This window comes from Diabrotica virgifera, chromosome 8, assembly GCF_917563875.1.
Source record: "Diabrotica virgifera virgifera chromosome 8, PGI_DIABVI_V3a".
Lineage (NCBI taxonomy): Eukaryota > Metazoa > Arthropoda > Insecta > Coleoptera > Chrysomelidae > Diabrotica > Diabrotica virgifera.
In genome coordinates, this window is record NC_065450.1 from 29,867,044 (window position 1) to 29,887,368 (window position 20,325).

At 33.8% G+C, this 20,325-nt stretch overlaps 1 protein-coding gene across 2 annotated transcripts in view; it reads right to left on the reverse strand.

The window, feature by feature from the left end:
• Positions 1 to 8,454: 8,454 nt before the first annotated feature.
• The window catches only part of LOC126889850 (zinc finger protein 235-like), a 204,985-nt gene continuing 193,114 nt past the window's right edge, over positions 8,455 to 20,325 (reverse strand). For both annotated transcript variants that reach the window (XM_050658538.1, XM_050658537.1), the window contains exon 2: positions 8,455 to 11,835. In XM_050658538.1, the coding sequence (XP_050514495.1) occupies positions 10,442 to 11,835 (1,394 nt within the window). In that variant the 3' untranslated portion in view covers positions 8,455 to 10,441. The remainder of the gene's footprint in view (positions 11,836 to 20,325) is intronic.

A 20,325-nucleotide genomic window follows, 5' to 3' on the forward strand; every position in this document is an offset into this window, starting at 1 on the left:
GGTACAATTTACGTCCGCTTAAGGTCCCATTTACGTCCGATTAAGGTCCAATTTACGTCCGATTAAGGTCCAATTTACGTCCGATTAAGGTCCAATTTACGTCCTATTAAGGTCCAATTTACGTCCGATTAAGGTCCAATTTACGTCCTATTAAGGTCCAATTTATGTCCGATTAAGGTCCAATTTACGTCCGATTAAGGTCCAATTTACGTCCCCTAGGACGTCCGATTAAGGTCCAATTTATGTCCGATTAAGGTCCAATTTACGTCCGATTAAGGTCCAATTTACGTCCGATTAAGGTCCAATTTACGTCCGATTAAGGTCAAATTTACGTCCCCTAGGACGTCCGATTAAGGTCCAATTTACGTCCGATTAAGTTCCAATATACGTCCCCTCGGACCTTAGATGGACGTCCAATGGACGTTCGGTAGCGCGACATTTGGACCAAAATAGGACGTATAAAGGACGTTCCTCGGACGAAAACGGACGTCCAAAGGACGTCCCTAAAGTCCGTGAAGGACGTCCAATGGACGTCCTTGTGCTATTAGGGACTCCTCTACGTACAGCAACTCGGTTTCTTTAAGTTTTTTTTTATATCAAGCCTTTGAAAAAGAGACGGTAGCTTTTCTTTTTCAAGCGTCTGCTTGACTTGACGAATGGACTGATACTGAAAACGGAGTTTATATGTGTTGCTATTAATTTGCTCTCCTACATGCAGACAAGTTTGGACTTGCAAAAAGTACTCGGAAAATGTACCCGTATAATAAATGCGGGTATCCGGTATTTTAGCCCTTATGCCACGGTTACGAGTACCGAGTACTTCATGGAAAATGTACTCGGGTACTGAGTACCCAAAATGTACTTAGAGTACCAAATTCGGGTACTTGTACCCGGGTATTGCCCAGCTCTGGTAATAATATTGTCACTAATATGGAGATCAAATATGCGTAGCCAATTTTACTAGTAAATTAATTTTTGACTTGAAATAATGAGTGGATCAAACGTAAGTCGAATCACGCTGTCACGGCTGACGCATTGTTAACGCCGGACTATGTGCTCTCTGCGTCGCTTCGCAACAGGTTGAAGGGGATTGAATGAGGAAACAATGATGCCAAATTATACGTACGATTGTGTACTATTTAATTAAAATGAAAACGACATAAAACATTGCATTTAATATTTTTTATTTTATGCCAACTTTTTAGCTCTCCTGCCCCACTGTGTGGTGGTGGGGGGTAGTCTCTTAAACCTCGCCTAGTATCACCAAGGGGTGGGGGGTTAAAAAATACCAAAAAACAGTACGTGATTAATTGACGACCCCTTTTTGTCCTTGCCCCCAGAGCTAGGACATATCCGGGTACACGTACCCGAATTTTGTACTTAAGTCGAAGTAAATTTTGGGTACTCGGTACTCGGTATTCGTACCCGTAGCATATATGGGTTAAAATACCCGGTACCCGCGTTTATTATACGAGTACATTTTCCGAGTACTTTTTGCAAGTCTGCTGCATGTAGGAGAGCAAATTAATAGCAACATGGAAAAACGCCGTTTTCAGTATCAGTCCATTCGTCAAGTCAAGCAGACGAGAATCACGTGGCGTTTTTATTTTGTTTTTTGTTGTTATTATGACTTATGAAAAGAAAAGAAAGAGAGTTGCTGTACTTAGAGGAATACTGTATGGTCTTGAAACCTCTCGCTACAAACCTCGATGTTCTGCAAGGAGAAGAATATGTCTATTATGGGTACTTACTTCAAAGTCTGCTATCTTTGAGGAATAAATGGGAGAAGTTAAAGCTTCAAATACTGAGTTCTGGCGCTGAATTTTTTTCAAAAATATGTATGCAGAGCTTGGAGAAAAGATTCTCTGAAGACGCCATTATATCAACAATTGTCCATCGCCTAAGTTTTAATTGTGTTTGTATAAGGTCTTAAAAAATTCAGAATCTTCTATTGACACTTTGAAAAAGAGACCGCTGAAAAACAATTCTCATGATTATTGCGAAGAACTAGATACGGGAAATTCAAGTGATACCACCCCAGATGGCTTTTTCGATTTCAATGAAGAGATGCAGAGATAATTATTACCTTCTTACCTTTTTTCGGGTTCTATATTCGAATGTACTCGAAATAAGTACTCGAGAAAGTCTGGTAATTGTAGTAGGTACGTTTCTTGAGCAATGTAGGTACTCGGTACTCGTTCCTCAAATATTAAAAGTACCCGAGTATAATTTATCAGTACCCGGCCCAGCTTGTTGCCCCCTATCAAAATTTGAAATGACGCACCTGATTGGCGGTTACAACTTTTTTCCAGCATAGCTTCAATTTTTTTACATTTTTGCGTTAAACTATATTTTATGACACAACGTTTTTGTTTGCACTATCAATGTGTACTATCAAATGTGTTTTTAACTCTTGCACTACTAAACTGCTTAAAACAAATTGCACACTGGGTGCATTTTTCCCAAACGTGAACTGAAAAATGTATTTTCAAATGATTTGGTTTACTAAACCATTTAAAACAAATTTCACGCTTGTAAAGTTTTTGCCCACTGTGCATTATCAAATGTGTTTTCAAATCACCTGCTCTACTAAACGGCTTAAAACAAATTTCACATTTAAGGTCGCGGCATATTATCATGCACGAATCGTTTCCAGCACGTAGCGTTTAGTTTCCGAAAAATATTGATTTTAATGGTTTTAAATATGAACAATTCACACTGTCTGGAACGTATCGTATCAGACAATCGTAAATGATTTTTCAAATATCTTGCAGTACTACACTGTTTTAAACAAGTTTCACACTTGTAAGATTTTTCCCCAGTGTGTACTCTCAAATGTATTTCCAGATGACTTGCAGTAGGAAACTGTTTTAAACAAGTTTCACACTTGTAAGGTTTTTCCCCAGTGTGCACTCTCAAATGTATTTTCCAATCATCTGCTCTTCTAAAATGCTTACAAGTTTCACACTTGCTAGGTTTTTTCCTTAGTGTGCCCAGTTTCACCTGATTGACAGTTACAACGTTGCTCCAGCATAGCCTAAATTGAATCAGTCATTTTGAAAAGGGGTCATCTCCACTTTTTTGACATTTCCACAATCTGTCGAATTTGTATTTAACACACATAAACACCCCTATTCCATATGAAAACGGGTCAACTTTCAATATTACTACCATATAAGCACAGCATACCTCGCAAACCAGTTCAGTTTGAAAAGGGTTCATCTCCTAGAGATACCCATTCTACAACATGATCTGTTCATATTGAAAACGGGTCATCTCTTTAAAAAAAAAATGCGGTTTCTAGGTATTTTACAATTTAAAAACATTTTTAAAATATTTATCAGCTTGTATTTAGCTGTTTAATGTATGTAATAAACAATATTCACATTATAATGGCTATTTTTTTTCTTTTATTACCTGTTCGTTTTGAAAACGGGTCGCCTCTTAAAAAAATTGCGATTTCTAGATCTTTAAAAAAAAAACATTTCTTAAGTATTCATCGGCTTCTCTAGAAAATATTAAAACCAAATAATACATTAAACAATTATTTTCCTAATAGTCTTCAAGACAAAAAGTTTTTTACCTCTCCTGTAAAATTTAAAAAAGTGGAGGTGACCCCATTTCAAAATCACTGAATGAATTAATTATTTAATAGAAACAGGTATAGGTGCACCAGAAATTTAAATTTAACAATAAATAAAATTTATATTTAATCAATTAAACATTGTTTGAAGACAGTGTGTCGCATTTAATATGAAGAGGGTTAGCTTTGGTATTTAAGCTCTATATTTCGGCTATCAAAATAAATACAGATTTGAAGTTTTGCACTATCATATAGGTTGAAGGTTTACATTTATTAAGATCCTCAACTGAAATTTAAATTTTCTATTTTTTGCTTCGCGTTAGAGATATCTGAATTCATTTGAAAAATTGCTTCCAAATCTTATTTTAACCCCACATACCAAAGTTCTAAGTCACTTACTGTTGCGTTTAGTAAATTTTAACTTCCGACTTATCATCGACTTATTTCGTATGCTTTAAATGATGACGCACGGGTAAAGATTCGGGGACTCAACTGTACTAAATTTCATGACAAAATTCGCACTTTTAGTTTTTTCAGTATTTGTAGTCAGGATCCTAAAATTCGTCTGTCCCGAGATGCATCTCGGGCCAGCCAATTTTAAGTTTTAGGATCCTGACTACAAATACTAAAAAACTAAAAGTGCGAATTTTGTTATGAAATTTGGTACAGTTGAGTTCGCGAATCCTTACCCGTGCGTCATCATTTAAAGCATACGAAATAAGTCGGAAATTGAAATTTACTAAACGCAAAATCGCAAGTAACAGTAAGTGACTTGCTGTTGTGTTTAGTAAATTTCAATTTCCGACTTATCATCGACTTATTTCGTATGCTTTAAATGATGACGCACGGGTAAAGATTCGCGGACTCAACTGTATGTGGGGTTAGAATATTTGGAACATCTTTTTCAATAACTTCCGATATCTCTAAGGAGAAGCAAAATATCGAAAGTTTACCCTGTTTGTGGAGTCGCAGTAGGCTGCGTTTAAAATATAAATTTCAGCTGAGTATATTAGGACAAAAATTTAATGGTTGCTATTACTCGTTGAAAAACGTTTCTCCAATGTTCCTTTTTTTCTAAATAACTTTTTTCTATTAAGAGGATCGGTACGTATTTTCGGCTGCAATGCTATTCAAATGGGGATTCATTTTTTTTTTAATCCTGAGAAAACTAATAGGTATTTTTGAAAAATTTAAACGCAGAATGAAAGATTACGTTATTAGCGAGGGCCGAAAGTCCCTAAGAACTTCTATAATGTTTATTTTAATAAGTTACAGGGGTGAAAAACTAAGAGAAAATTTAGTGTGACTTTTAATTTCAAATATCTCATTCAAAATAAACTTTTTATTTATTCTAAGGGACTTTCGGCCCTCGGTAATAATTTAGTCTTTCATTCTGAGTTTAAATTTTTCAAAAATATTTATTGGTTTTTTCAGGATTCGAAAAAAATGAACACAATGCCGTGGTAATATTTTCCAAATCTATCTTTGTCTTACAACGCACTCAGCCGAATATAATATTGTCAGCATATATTGTCAGTCAGACACTGACAATCAGTGACAATTTTAAATATTTGACATTGCATCGGGAATATTTTGAGTTATTGATGAAATATTATTGATATATAGTGTATTTGATAAATAACTGATTTAAGACGTGAACTTAATAAAAAGTTATTTATTGTGTATTATTGGTGGAAGATCCAAGCAGAGAATACATCAGGATAATTGGTCCAAGAGCTGTGAGACATTTTTGAGTAGGTATTTTAGGCAACCTGAAAATTTTTCAGGTGACTCTTCTATAATAGCCTAATACAAAAATGCCGGTCTGGCTGGAGGGTAGCGGTTATTTTCCCCAAAAATCCCCCCAAAAGTTAAAAAAAAGGGTAAAAATTTTTATTGCAAAAAATATCATTGACGTGACTTTAAAGTAAATTTAAATATTCAAATATAAAGAAAATAAACAGGCCAGGCGATTTGAGGGCGATTTTAACTCTGCAAGATACTTGCATGGGCGCCCCAGGATTATTTTCGGGGGATGCATCTGAACTTTAGAAGATTTCATCTGAATCTGTACATACTATTAACGAGTATAAAATATACAAATATACACGCAAAGCTATGTACATTCCTTCCGGACAGGGAAGTATAATGATTATTTTGACAGGGTATTTTTTAATATTAAAAATAAATATTCTAAAAAAGACAGGTTTTTTTTTGGTGAAATTTTCCAGCTGCCATGTGATCAAACAAATTACGCGTACATATAAATAAAAAGCGCTATAGGTAAGCAGCAGTGTGAGACAGAGCGTATACCGATAGCTGTTTGTGTCCTCTGTTGTACCTGAGCGAGTTCGTTCGCTCGAGAAAAATCACGTGACCTGGCGATCCCATGTTGTTGTGCCTCGAAACGTTAGAGTAATTGTTATATATTATAGTTTTTTAAGTAACTTTTTCTTAATTAAAGGAAAATAATACGTACTATGCAATAGATTTTGCAAATATGATAGAAAAAGACAGATTTATTATTATCAATATATAGGTAGAAAAGTATAAAAGTATAAACTAAATTAATTCTGTGTCCGAATCTTGTACTTCATCTTCAAACTCCTCATCTGAGCTTAAATATTCACTGTCTTCTTCTTCGTCAGACTCCCCTCGAGACTCAGATTCCTCTTCTTCATGATCTGTAAATAGTTGTAATATATATTTAGAATTAATTAAAAATTAATTAGCGATAATTTAATTGAATTACTACGTATTCTCTGTCCTTTTATACGGAGTCGAAGCCTAGACAATCACGGGCGCATCTGAAGAAAGACTTGCCATTGTTGACATGTGCTGTTATTGAATAATGTAAAAAATATCATGAACACAACACGTAACAAACACGGAAACATTAAGAAAGATGAAAAAGGCAAAAGAAATACTCAACACTATAACGGAAAGAAAAATAAGCCAAAATAAATATTCATTCTCTTCTTCTTCGTCAGACTCCCCTCGAGACTCAGATTCCTCTTCTACCTGATCTGTAAATATTTGTAAATATGTATTTAGAATTAATTAAAAAATAATTAGTGATTAATTAATTGAGTTGCTACGTATTATTACTTATATAACTAATACTTAATACTTTCTCTTATATTATAAATTACATCACGTTTTTTATTTCTTAGTATATGACCAAAGTAGCTCATTTTTCTTTCCTTCATAGTGTTGAGTATTTGTTTTGCCTTTTTTTATATTTCTTAAGGGGGGGGGATGGTTTGAAATATTTAATTTTTTTATTACTTCAAATAAAAGTGCATACTTTCAACAATACTCTATGAAATTTTCAAAATAATCGGAGTAAAATTATCAGAGACACAGGGTGTTGAATATCCCTATCTTCGACTCGCGTTGCCGCGGCTTCGCGCCAGCACGCTTGAGCGTAGTGAGAAACGTTAAACAACTGTTCGCCTTCTCTTTTGTAGATTACTCCGCAATTTAAAAAACATATTCCAATGTTCATAAATTTACGATTTGGCAGACAAATCAGAAGATGAAGATGCAGTTGTCAAAAGTTAAAACGCATTTTTCTCAAAACTGCTTTTTCAAATGCGGTGGACATTGTAACTGAAAAACTACTCGACCGATCTACCTGAAATTTTGCATAGATTTTCTTTAGACATTTCGTGAGGTAATAACGTCGAGATATTTTTCATTTTTTGCTTATTTTTTGTTCAACAATATTATATCTGTTGGTTTTCACAAAATTTTTATCAAAAATTTAGTATTTTTGACTTCTGAGTATCCCAAAAATTCAAAAATCGCTAAAAATAAAAAAACTCGACGTTGTTACCTCGTGTAACTCATAAGCTAATTAAATATTTTTGAATTTTTTGTTTCGTATGATCCAGTGATGAGTCCAGTGATGTCCTCCGCAAAATTCATTATTTTTGAGCTGCCTGCCAAAATTTGTCGCCCATGGCTTATTTTTCAATATTTTGGATTTAATTTTTTCTTAAATATTCTTTGAATTGTACTTAATATGTTTATTTAATTCAAAAATAAAATAATTCTACCATAGCTTCGAAAAAAATCACAAAAATGTGCTTGGTATGTTGATTTCAAATCATACCCACCCCTTAATGTTTCCGTGTTTGTTACGTGTTGCGTCCATGATATTTTTTACATTATTCGATAACACCACATCTCGACAATGGCAAGTCTATCTTCAGATGCGACCGTGATTGTCCAGGCTTCGACTCCCTATAAAAGGAGAGAGAATACGTAGCAACTCAATTAATTTTTCAGTAATTAATTTTTATTTAATTCTAAATACATATTACAACTATTTACAGATCATATAGAAGATGAATCTGAGTCTCGAGGGGAGTCTGACGAAGAAGAAGACAGTGAATATTTAAGCTCAGATGAGGAGTTTGAAGAAGAAGTACAAGATTCGGACACAGAATTAATTTAGTTTACACTTTTATACTTTTCTACCTACATCTTTATAATAATAAATCTGTCTTTTTCTATCATATTTGCAAAATCTATTGTATAGTACGTATTATTTTCCTTTAATTAAGAAAAAGTTACTTAAAAAACTATAATATATAATAATTACTCTGACGTTTCGAGGCACAACAATATGGGATCGCCAGGTCACGTGATTTTTCTCGAGCGAACGGACTCGCCCAGGTACAACAGAGGACGCAAACAGCTATCGGTATACGCTCTTTCTCACACTCCTGTTTACCTATAGCGCTTTTCATTTATATGCACGCGTAATTTGTTCGATCACATGGCAGTTGGAAAATTTCACCAAAAAAAAACCTGTCTTTTTTAGAATATTTATTTTTAAAATTAAAAAATACCCTGTCAAAATAACAATTGCACCTCCCTGTGCGGAAGGAATGTACATAGCTTTGCATGTATAGTTGTATATTTTATACTCGTTAGTAGTATGTACAGATTCAGATGAAATCTTCTGAAGTTCAGATTCATCCCCTGAAAATAATCCTGGGGCGCCCATGCAAGTATCTTGCAGAGTTAAAATCGCCCTCAAATCGCCTGGCCTGTTTATTTTCTTTATATTTGAATATTTAAATTTACTTTAAAGTCACGTCAATGATATTTTTTGTAATAATAATTTTTACCCTTTTTTTAAATTTGGTGGGGATTTTTGGGGAAAATAACCGCTACCCTCCAGCCAGACCGGCATTTTTGTATTAGGCTATCACAGAAGAGTCACCTGAAAAATTTTCAGGTTGCCTAAAATACCTACTCAAAAATGTCTCACAGCTCTTATACTAAATATATTCTGTGATCCAAGTACTTTGTTGTTAAAGATGTTCAAAGTTGTAAGCGTTCCATAACAATATATTATTAAAAAATCACTTTAACACTTTTCCTCTTTTCTCGATTAAGTATTAGTTTTTGTTGTACAAATAAATTATTACAATCACTGAATACATAGTTAGTGAAAAAATTATCACATTTATTAACTGAATTAATAATTTGCAATTATAAAAATAACAGTTATCCAAGAACATTCAAAACCCATCTCTTTAAATTAATGATGACATTTTCAAGTAGAATGACATTCTAGTAATGTTTACATATCCATACCAGTGTGAATTTTACTACACGTAATTTGGCGTGTAAAGACAGAAAAAGTAGGGATACACGTAAAATATTTGCGAATTATGTACCCATAGCCTTAATGATACAATTTGTCCTGCTGTACTATTTCTCTTATAGGTGCCAATTAATGAAATATGTTGAGGAAAAGGAGATCACTCAAATCTAACAACACTTTATAACAGACGAATTTGGTTTGATTCTGTATTTATTTATAGGTAAATTATTAAACAATTTAATTCAATGTCCGGAACTTTTAAGTAAAATAAGGTTCAATATTCCACAGTATAGACTATCTTTTGAACTTTTTCATATAAACTTTCATGCTACCAATTATGCCTGCAATAATCCATTTGATAGGGCCTTAAGGTTTTTAAATAGTCACTGTGATATAGATCCTTTTAATTTAAATCAATTTAAAACCATGATTTATAGTAAACTCTAGAATTATTTCTAAGTATTGTATTTTAAAGTGTAGTTATAAGATAAATTAGATTAAAAATATAATGTTGTAATGGGGTGCTCTCGTCTATTTAATAAATAAAAAAATAAAATAAAAATGTTGAATAGCTGTCCTATTGATATTTTTCCAGTCATTATACCTACCGGTCGAAATTTAGAAAAACAATAATTTTCGTGGAAATCAGTTTACAAAAGTAACAATAAACACGGCTACATTTAGGACTGTACACTAAACATTCGCGAAGAATTTTTCCCCATTAGCTTTTATTTTATAAAAAATTGCACTTTGCAAATGTCTGGTTTTATTATTATCAAATTGTGTAACACATTCACTAATTTTATCAATATATTGATTCGGTCGATTATTTATAAGATATTATTGAAATTCCAGATTTAAATATTTTAGCCAATCCCCTATATCACTAGGAAGAGTTATTGGCATTGTTGTTTTCTATAGGAGATGACGGATATGTACTTGTGACCAGTAAAGTCACTTGAAAATCAAGTGGATTCATCATTTATCATTTCCTGTTCATAAAATGAAAGAATTTTAAAAATTTTTTTGTTATTGCAATAAAAATTTTTTTTGTGATCTTTCCGGGCCCCAATAAAATGCGGGTCGAAGGCAGGTGCCTCAAGGGCCTAGTGGTAAAATAGGCGCTGTTTATGACACAACGTTTTTGTTTGCACTATCAATGTGTACCAACAAATGTGTTTTCAGCTCACTTTCACGACTAAACTGCATAAAACAAATTGCACACTTGGTGAATTTTATCCTAAGTGCACTCTCAAATGTTTTTTCAAATAACCTGCTTGGTTAAACTGCTTAAAACAAATTTCACACTTATAAGGTTTTTCTCCAGTGTGCGTTCGTAAATGATTTTTCAAAGTACTTATTTCAGAAAACTGTTTTAAACAAGTTTCACACTTGTAAGGTTTTTCCCCAGTGTGCACTCTCAAATGTTTTTTCAAATCACTTGCTGTACTAAACTGCTTACAACATATTTCACACTTGAAAGGTTTTTCCCCAGTGTGCACTCTCAAATGTTTTTTCAAATCACTTGCTATACTAAACTGCTTACAACATATTTCACACTTGTAAGGTTTTTCCCCAGTGTGCACTCTCAAATGTACTTTCAAATAACTTGATGAAGTAAACCTCTTAAAACAAATTTCACAGTTGTAAGGTTGTTCCCCAGTGTGCATTCTCAAATGTACTTTCAAATAACTTGATGAAGTAAACCGCTTAAAACAAATTTCACAGTTGTAAGGTTGTTCCCCAGTGTGCATTCTCAAATGTTTTTTCAAATTACTTGCTGTACTAAACTGCTTACAACACATTTCACACTTGTAAGGTAGTTCCCCAGTGTGCACTCTCAAATGTACTTTCAAATAACTTGATGAAGTAAACCTCTTAAAACAAATTTCACAGTTGTAAGGTTGTTCCCCAGTGTGCATTCTCAAGTGTACTTTCAAATAACTTGATGAAGTAAACCGCTTAAAACAAATTTCACAGTTGTAAGGTTGTTCCCCAGTGTGCACTCTCAAATGTTTTTTCAAACCACTTGCTGTACTAAACTGCTTACAACATATTTCACACTTGTAAGGTTGTTCCCCAGTGTGCACTCTCAAATGTACTTTCAAATAACTTGATGAAGTAAACTGCTTAAAACAAATTTCACAGTTGTAAGGTTGTTCCCCAGTGTGCATTCTCAAATGTGTTTTCAATTTACTTGCTTCATCAAATGACTTAAAACAAATGTCACACTTGTAAGGTTTATCCCCAGTGTGCACTCTCAAATGTCTTTTCAAATGACTTTTTTGGCTAAACTGTTTAAAACAAATTTCGCACTTGAAGGGACGTTTTCCAGTATGGATTCTCAAATGCGTTTTCAAATGACCTGCTTGGCTAAACTCCTTAAAACAAATTTCACACTTGTAAGGTTTTCCCCCAGTATGTACTCTCATATGTATTTTCAAATGACTTTGAGTAGGAAACTGTTTTAAACAAGTTTCACACTTGTAATGTCTTTGTCCAGTCGCAACTTTCGTATTTTTATTTAATGCTTTCCCTTCAGCGTGTTGAGTCATATAATTTCCTTCGTAAGATGAATCTTCAATTGGTGCATCCGTACTTTCCATTTTGTGCTCGTCTTGGAGATAACCTAAAATAAAAATAAACTATAATGTGAATATTTGAGTATATAGGCAGAGTAAAGTATTTTGTGGAATAGCTTTAAGCCGGTGAAATATGACATTCTTCAAATAAAGATATTAGGTCAAACGCTTAAGAAGCGGTTTGTTTGAACACATCGATTTTTACGCCCACACCTCCCATATCTATACACAATAGTTTCGTGCAAAACGTTAGTTCGGTAGCAGTGTCTTAAGGTACGATTCAGACAACGACTGCAGGCGGCAGTTAGAGTTGTCACCATGACGACGTCATTACTTTGCACTATTAATTTGTATAATGATTAGCAACTGCTGTCCGGCAGAACGTCAGTTGCTAATAAATATACAAATTAATAGTGCAAAGTAATAACGTCGTCATGGTGACCACTCTAACTGCCGCCTGCGTCGTTGTCTAGCCCAGAAAACCACTGCACATCCGCTAGGAAAAATATTCTGATTCGGATTTTTTGCACAATCTTACCCAAAAAGGACACCTTTTAACAAATTTGCATGTTGCCAGGTCCAAAAGTGAGTCAAAAATTTTTTAAACATTTTTTTTTTCTTAAAATTATTTTTTTTTGCATTGAACAAAGTTTTTTGGATCATTCCAAACAGAAAAGGTCTTTAGTGACTTTTTTCTAAAGTTGATAGTTTTTTACGTATAAGCGATTAAAAATTGCGAAATCGACCATTTTTTACCATCAAAAACTATAAGGAAAACTGAAAGTTTCAATGTTGCCAAGGTAGGTAGATATTCTTTAAACATCGACTGATGAAATCCCGAAGAGTTCTTTGCAATACAATATCGAAAAGCCCTTTATTTTTTAATTGCTAATCAAACGTGCGCGACACTATTTTTAACCGTTGCGTGTATGTAATAATATGCTTAAATGTATGTGCGGAAAAATATTCTGATTTAATTTTTTTTGTCACCATCTTGCTTGAAAAGGTCTCCTTTTAACAAATTTTCATGTTGCCAGGATCAAAAGGCAGTCAAAAATTTTTTTAAACGTTTTTTTTGTTTCTTCCTAAAACTAATTTTTTTGCATCGGACAAATTTTTTTAGCTTTTTTGGATCATTCCAAATAGAAAAGATCTCAATTGACTTTTCTCTAAATGTGATAGTTTTCGAGATATAAGCGATTGAAAATTAAAAAATCGGCCATTTTTTCCCTCAAAAACTATGTGAAAACCGAAAATTGCAATGTTACTAAGGTACGTAGATATTCTATGAGCATCGATTGATGAAATCCCCAAGAGCTTTTTGCTATACAATATCGAAAACCCCTTGGTTTTTAATTGTTAATAGAATAGAATAGAATAGAAATATGCTTTATTGCCATGAAAAATTTTACAATTTTATCGACAAAGCTTATAAATAGTAAAAAAAAAACAAAACAGTAACAATCCAATTTACTAAAATTACATAAATCGTCAATAAGTTAAATAAAATAAATAAATAAATCGAAGTTAAAACAGAAATAATCAATTGCAAAAATTTAAATAAATTGCAAATTCAATAATTAAATAATCAAGCGGGCACGACACTATTTTCAACCGTTGCATGTAGATGTAATCGAAAAACATGTAAACAAGTTTAAAAAAAATTGTTTAAAAATTTCTTTTAGCCATTTTTGACTCTGGCAACATGCAAATTTGTTAATAGGCAACCTTTTCAAACAAGATGGTGAAAGGAAATTGAATCAGAATATTTTTAATACATGCAACGGTTGAAAATAGTGTCGTGCTTGCTTGATTAGCAATTAAAAAATAAAGGGGTTTTCGATATTGTATTGCAAAAAAACTCTTCGGGATTTTATCAATCGATGTTTAAAAAATATCTTCCCACCTTGGCAACATTAAAATTTTCAGTTTTTCACAAGTTTATGAGGGTAAAACTGGCCGATTTCGGAATTTTTAAATTTTTAATCGCTTATATGTCAAAAACTATCAACTTTAGAGAAAAGTCACTAAAGACCTTTTCTGTTTGGAATAATCTAAAAAACTTAAAAAAAACTTTGTTCGATGTAAAAAAAATAATTTTGGAAAAAAAAAACAAACAAAAAACGTTTAAAAATATTTTGACCTACTTTTGGACCCGCTAACATGCAAATTTGTTAAAAGGGGTCCTTTTTGAGTAAGATTGTGCAAAAAATTTGAATCAGAATATTTTTCAACTACAAAGCGAACAACTTTTCACACTATGCTGAACACGGATGGCAAGCTGCTAGAATCAACGGAAGATAAACTGAAAGAATGGGAAATCTATATTAAAATTCTTTTTCACAACATACGAGAAGAACTAAGCTTGGAAAATAACAACGAAGGGCCAAAAATTCTGAAATCTGAAATTATAAATGCAATTAATCAACTCAAATTAAATAAAAGCCCAGGTCCAGATGGAATATACCCAGAAACGTTAAAACTTATCAGGGAAATTATCTGAGCCGTTTTAACACTTAAAAACAAAACACACCATCTAAAAGCTTTGTGTGCTTGCTTTTTTAAAATAATAGGTAACATTTTTTAATTCTTGAGAGAACCATCTTGGAAAGTACCCTTGAAACACTTTCGTTTGTGGTACTACAATGTGTATAACTGAGTAAACAACATCGTAAAAAATATTAAGCATATCATTGAGAGTGTTTTAATAATATATATCATGTCCCAATTAACCTCTCCAAGATAGTAGTTTTGAATAAAGCAATAATATATACTGTCTTTAACTTGACAACCTATGGTTTATAAAGATATTGGATGGACAACAACCTTGCACAAGCCGATATGTGACACTGGTTATGTTGGTTAACCATAGAATTAAATACTTGAACCATAGATGTAATACTGTTTGAGATAGGAATTTGTAGTGTTATTAAACTGTTGGCGCAATAAAACCGTTTTTATTTTTTGTTGAGTTGTGATACTGTTTGAGTCTAGGTGATGATATGCAAAATACACAGGCCTGCAAAACAATATTTCTAAAAGTTGTTTGAAATTTGATAACTGACTTATATGAACTTTTCAGCGCTGATTTCAAAAATTCAAATCATTTTTGTCTATCACGTCAGGTTTTCTCACAAATTAGGGAGTATTTCTGGGTATAGTAACAAAATGTAAGCAATTTTTCACCTTTCTCCTAGGTTATAAAATTTAGTTTATTTATCAATTATTATATTATCAATACTACATTTTCAGTGCACTTACATTTATATTTAAGCTCATAAGTCCTTATAATAACGCTTTTACTTTCTATCGAAGCTTCTTTTACTGCTTTTCCGGCTGTGAACCCTTTAAGGATCACCTCTTTTAATCATTCAGCAGTAGTCTGCTATCATGCTCACGTTACATCTTCCTTGGTATCTTCTTTTCATTTCATTGATGTCTTGGTGAAATATTTCACCTTGTTCTTTACTGACATCACCAAGGTTTGCCGGGAAGTAGTCAAGATGTGAGCGGAGAAAGTGAAGTTTAATGCTCATGTTGAAGCCAAGATTCTCAAAGTTGTCGACACATGTTTGCGACGATTGTATTGTAGTCTTTATCTCTTTTGTTACTGAGCAAACCGGTAACAACTAATTTAAACGATATGTATGCTGCCTTTTCATTTGTTCCCATTTTGTCCACAAAGTTGGGATCTCTCATTAATTTTCTAATGTCCGGTCCGACAAAGATTGTTTCTTTTAGCTTAGCCGTGGATAAACCACGAAACTGTCCACAAATATATCTGAAACAGTCTCCTTCTTTATTCAGTGCCTTGACAAATTGTTTCATTAGCCCCAACTTAATGTGAAGTGGTGGAATTAACATCTTTTGGGGATCTACAGGGGGAGGGGGTACAACAAGAACAAGTGCTGACGTGAAAATAGGTGCTGTTTTCTCCTAATTATTCTTTATTATATCATTTTGTAATTTTCATAACGTAATTTGTGATTTCGGAAAAAATAGTGAAAAAACTCACAGCGTTGAAAACAGTATGAAAATAACTTATTGCTGGTTTCTCCTAATTACTCTTTATTATATCATTTTGTGAAATAACTGTACGTGATGGAATATTTTCACTATTTTTCCCGACATCAGCGTTGGAAATAGTATGAAAATAACTTATTAAATTTTAAACAATTTTTTCGTCACGGACCTGTGATATTATTATTACGAGATCGGCTTATAACAAGGTAATTAGTCTGCCATTTCAGTTCTTGTTATAGAGCGAGTCTACTGTAATTATTAAAATAAGCAATAAAAATTTAAAGCACATTTCACAATGTGAGTCTTTATGTAGTTACTATAGCTGCAAAATATGGGCCCGATCTATTGAGTAGTTTTTAAACAATTCCATTGGTTTATTGAGAAAAAAGGTAATTTTTAAATGGGTGTACAGGCATTTTGTCAATACTTAGAAGGGATTTTTTGGTCTCATTCTAATCGTAAGGTCTCAAATTTTTATATTTTTAAAAAATTATATTCATTTTTAATTGTTCACTTACAAATAATTGATGCATAATGAAGAATGTACCATTTTCGCCTTATAAACAATTAAATAGGGAACTTGCACATTTTTTTTATTACATAAGAATGTTCAGTTTTGTTTAAAAATGAGATTTCCAAAATTTCACGCTTCAAAAGCTCATAAAAACTTATACAAATACAAATTTAAAATCTTCTGTGATATTGAAATAGTTCAAACTACCCGTGACATCACATAGTTTTACTCTTAGACAAGGAAAAAAGAGAGGACGGGTAACACTCATTTAACACACACGTTCCAAAAGTGAAGCCAGTTTTTGGTTTGTTTGTCACCAAAAACATGGCGGTCACGTCAAAAATAACAATGGGTTGCCAGTGGTGGGTGTTCGTTGAAGGTTAAAATTTCATAAAAAATAAAGTAAATCATCACCTAAAATTCGTAATAAAAACATATGTATGTATTGAAACATATGTACGTAATATGAGCAACTTAATAAAACATTTACCGTACACAAATTCTTCATTTTAAATACATTTCATGCTTTTATTTTAAATACTCAATGCATAACAATACCCCAAAGATACGTCGATGATCAAAATCTCTGGTGTCGGTTTGGCTTCACTTTTGGTCATAGGATTACTCGTCCTCTCTCTTTACTTGTCTAAGGTTTTACTATATTATGGTTAATTTATGATTATATTTAGGTATATTTTTCTTCTCCTTCTTTAGTTTATTGGCCTCCACCTACTTGGGTATTTGGCCAGCTCATCGTCGCAGAATAAGGGAAAAATATTTATATTCTAATGACATTTATTGTATGTCATTGTAATAATACAGTAAAACTTCTGTTAACCAAAACATCGTTTAACCGAAATAGTTGACAGTTTCAACAATTGTGTCAATAAAAAGTAAATTTTTATCGAAAAACAGAAATAATTCGAACGTTAATCTGTCGACATTGTCAATATTTCTTTCATACAACGAAAAACGCAATTAAATATACAACACATTACCGTTATATGACAACTTTGACCAAGAATACTATGTAATTTGATACAAGAAGAGTACAAAAAGTATTTTGTACAGTTGATACATTTTTGGCAAAGTAACGTAAGTGGCATTTTTGGCGAAAATCATGTTTTTTCATGAAACTAACGCTATTATTGTTTAGAAAGTACTGCCAAAGTGTAGTAAGCCTAGAATTACTTTAAACATAATATGTATAGGCTTACTACACTTTGTCAGTAACCTTCTAATCAATAATAATAATAATAATAATAATAATAATAATTTTATTAATAATAATAATAATATATGGATGATTTGAAATTAATGGCTTCCACTCGAGAACACCTAGAAGAGATGCTAAAAACTGTAGAAACATTTTCTAATGATATTAGTATGCAGTTCGGTCTAGACAAGTGCCGTGTTTTGAATATAGTCAGAGGAAAGGTACAGCCCGGTGGATTCGATATGCAAAATGGCCAGAACATCGAGGCCATGGGCGACAACGATATGTACAAATATCTTGGAGTAAAGCAGGCGCGGAAAATTGACCATAAGCAAATGAAAACTGAGATAACTATTGAGTTTATAAGAAGGGTAAAACAGCTGCTTCGTTCACAGCTTAACAGTAAAAATTTGTTTAAGGCACTAAACACCTACGCTTGTTCCGCGCTTAGCTATTCATTTGGTATTGTTAAGTGGACAAAAACGGATATAGAAAATCTTCAGCGAAAAGTACGAACACACCTCACAAAGGCACAAAAACACCACCCTAAAAGTGCTGTAGAACGAACGACATTACCCCGGTATTTAGGAGGAAGAGGACTTATGGATATAGGTGAGCAATTAGATAAACAAATTGCTAATTTAAGAACTTATTTTCAGATGCAGGCTGAGACATCTACTCTACATCGCGCTATCTGCGCAGTAGATGACACAACACCGATCAAACTGAGGGAAGCAGAACTGCACATAAACCACCTTACTAAGGACGAAAAAGTGCGCGCCTGGATGGGTAAACCTTTGCACGGGCGACATCCCAATGAGGTCAGCCAAGATTATGTCGACAATATAGCGTCGAACTACTGGTTGACATCAGGAAAGATGTTCCCTGAAACGGAGGGTTCATTACTGGCCATTCAGGATCAGGTTATACCAACCAGAAACTACCTGAAATATATCATCAAAGACCCTCAGGTTCAAAACGACAGATGCCGATATGGATGTCAAGCCCAAGAAACCATCCAACATCTTACAGGGGGCTGCCAGGCATTTGCTGCAACTGAATACAAGGAACGGCATGACGCAGTGGGAAAAATCCTTCATCAAGAGATAGCTATCAAGCTGGGACTTCTCCAAACGGACCATCTCCCGTATTATCAATACGTTCCTGAGAGTATGCTTGAGGATGGTAACTACAAGCTATACTGGGACCGCACTGTGCTCACAGACCAAACAGTGGCACATAATAGACCAGATCTCGTACTAGTTAATAAACTAACAAGACAAACAACACTAATTGATGTGGCGATACCTAATAACAATAATCTACGTAGTAAATTCACTGAAAAGATCGCCAAGTACAGAGATCTAGAAATTCAGATACGAAGGCAATGGAGAATGCAAAGTACCCAGACGATACCTATTGTTATGTCTACTACTGGAGTCATTCCGAAGAACCTCCTCGAAAGCATAAAAAGGCTGGGTCTAAATGAACATCTTTACAAGACCATGCAGAAAGCTGTACTACTAGCAACGGCCAGATGTGTACGAAAATTTTTGGGAGATACACCGGCATACCAAGTCACCTAGGGCTCGATAACATGGAAAGAGTCCCACCAGAGCTCAATCCTTTTGATACCGTAGGTATCTGGGATGAGTCAATTTTCCCCTTAGAGGGAGTGTGAGCCGTATGGCTAAATCTGGATAATAATAATTTTAATTTGAGACTGCTGAGAAGGCGTTCTATCGGAAACTCAATTCCACCGTAGAAAATCTCGATAAGTCTTACCCAAGCCAAGAAGAAATTCATGAGTTTTGGGAAAATCAACTTTCCACACCAGCTGCTCTTAACAACAATGCTGGATGGATAGAAGATACGGCACAGAACTGCCAACACTACACTACTACTCTCTACGAACCCTTCACCACTGAAGAAGTCTCAAATATCATCAAAGAGCTTCATAACTGGAAATCTCCTGGACCAGACGGAGTTCAAAACTTTTGGCTCAAGAAGTTCTCGAGTGCTCATGAATGCTTATCAACACTAATTAATCATGTTATTTCTAATCCGCAGGATATACCATCATTCCTAACTCAGGGAACCACTTATTTAATACCGAAGGATCAAAATAACACCCAAGATCCAGCAAAATACCGCCCAATTACTTGCCTTCCAACTTTGTATAAATTGGTCACATCCTGTGTAGCCCGGCGTATCTACCAACACTGTGCTCTGAACAATATCATAGAGCCTCAACAGAAAGGATGCGCTAAGGGTTCCATGGGTTGCAAAGAACAACTTATCATCGACTCAGTCATTTCTAATCAAGCATATTCCAAAAAGAGGAATCTATTTACTGCTTTTATTGATTACAAGAAGGCCTTTGATTCAGTGCCGCATGAATGGCTTATAGATATTTTGAGAATATATAAAGTCGATGATAATATAGTGACCTTTTTACAACATATAATGACAGAGTGGAAAACTAGAATTCACCTTCAAATACCTGGTGAAAGTAACATCGAAACTGAAAATATCGTAATCAGCCGGGGCCTGTTTCAAGGAGATTCGTTGAGTCCTCTGTGGTTCTGTCTAGCTATGAACCCACTATCTCAGCTATTGAACTCCTCAGATGCAGGTTTTAGCATCAAAAATAACAACAATGTGGTGGCGAAGCTTAATCATTTATTGTACATGGATGATTTGAAATTAATGGCTTCCACTAGAAACCAACTCGACGAGATGCTAAAAACTGTAGAAACTTTTTCTAATGATATTAATATGCAC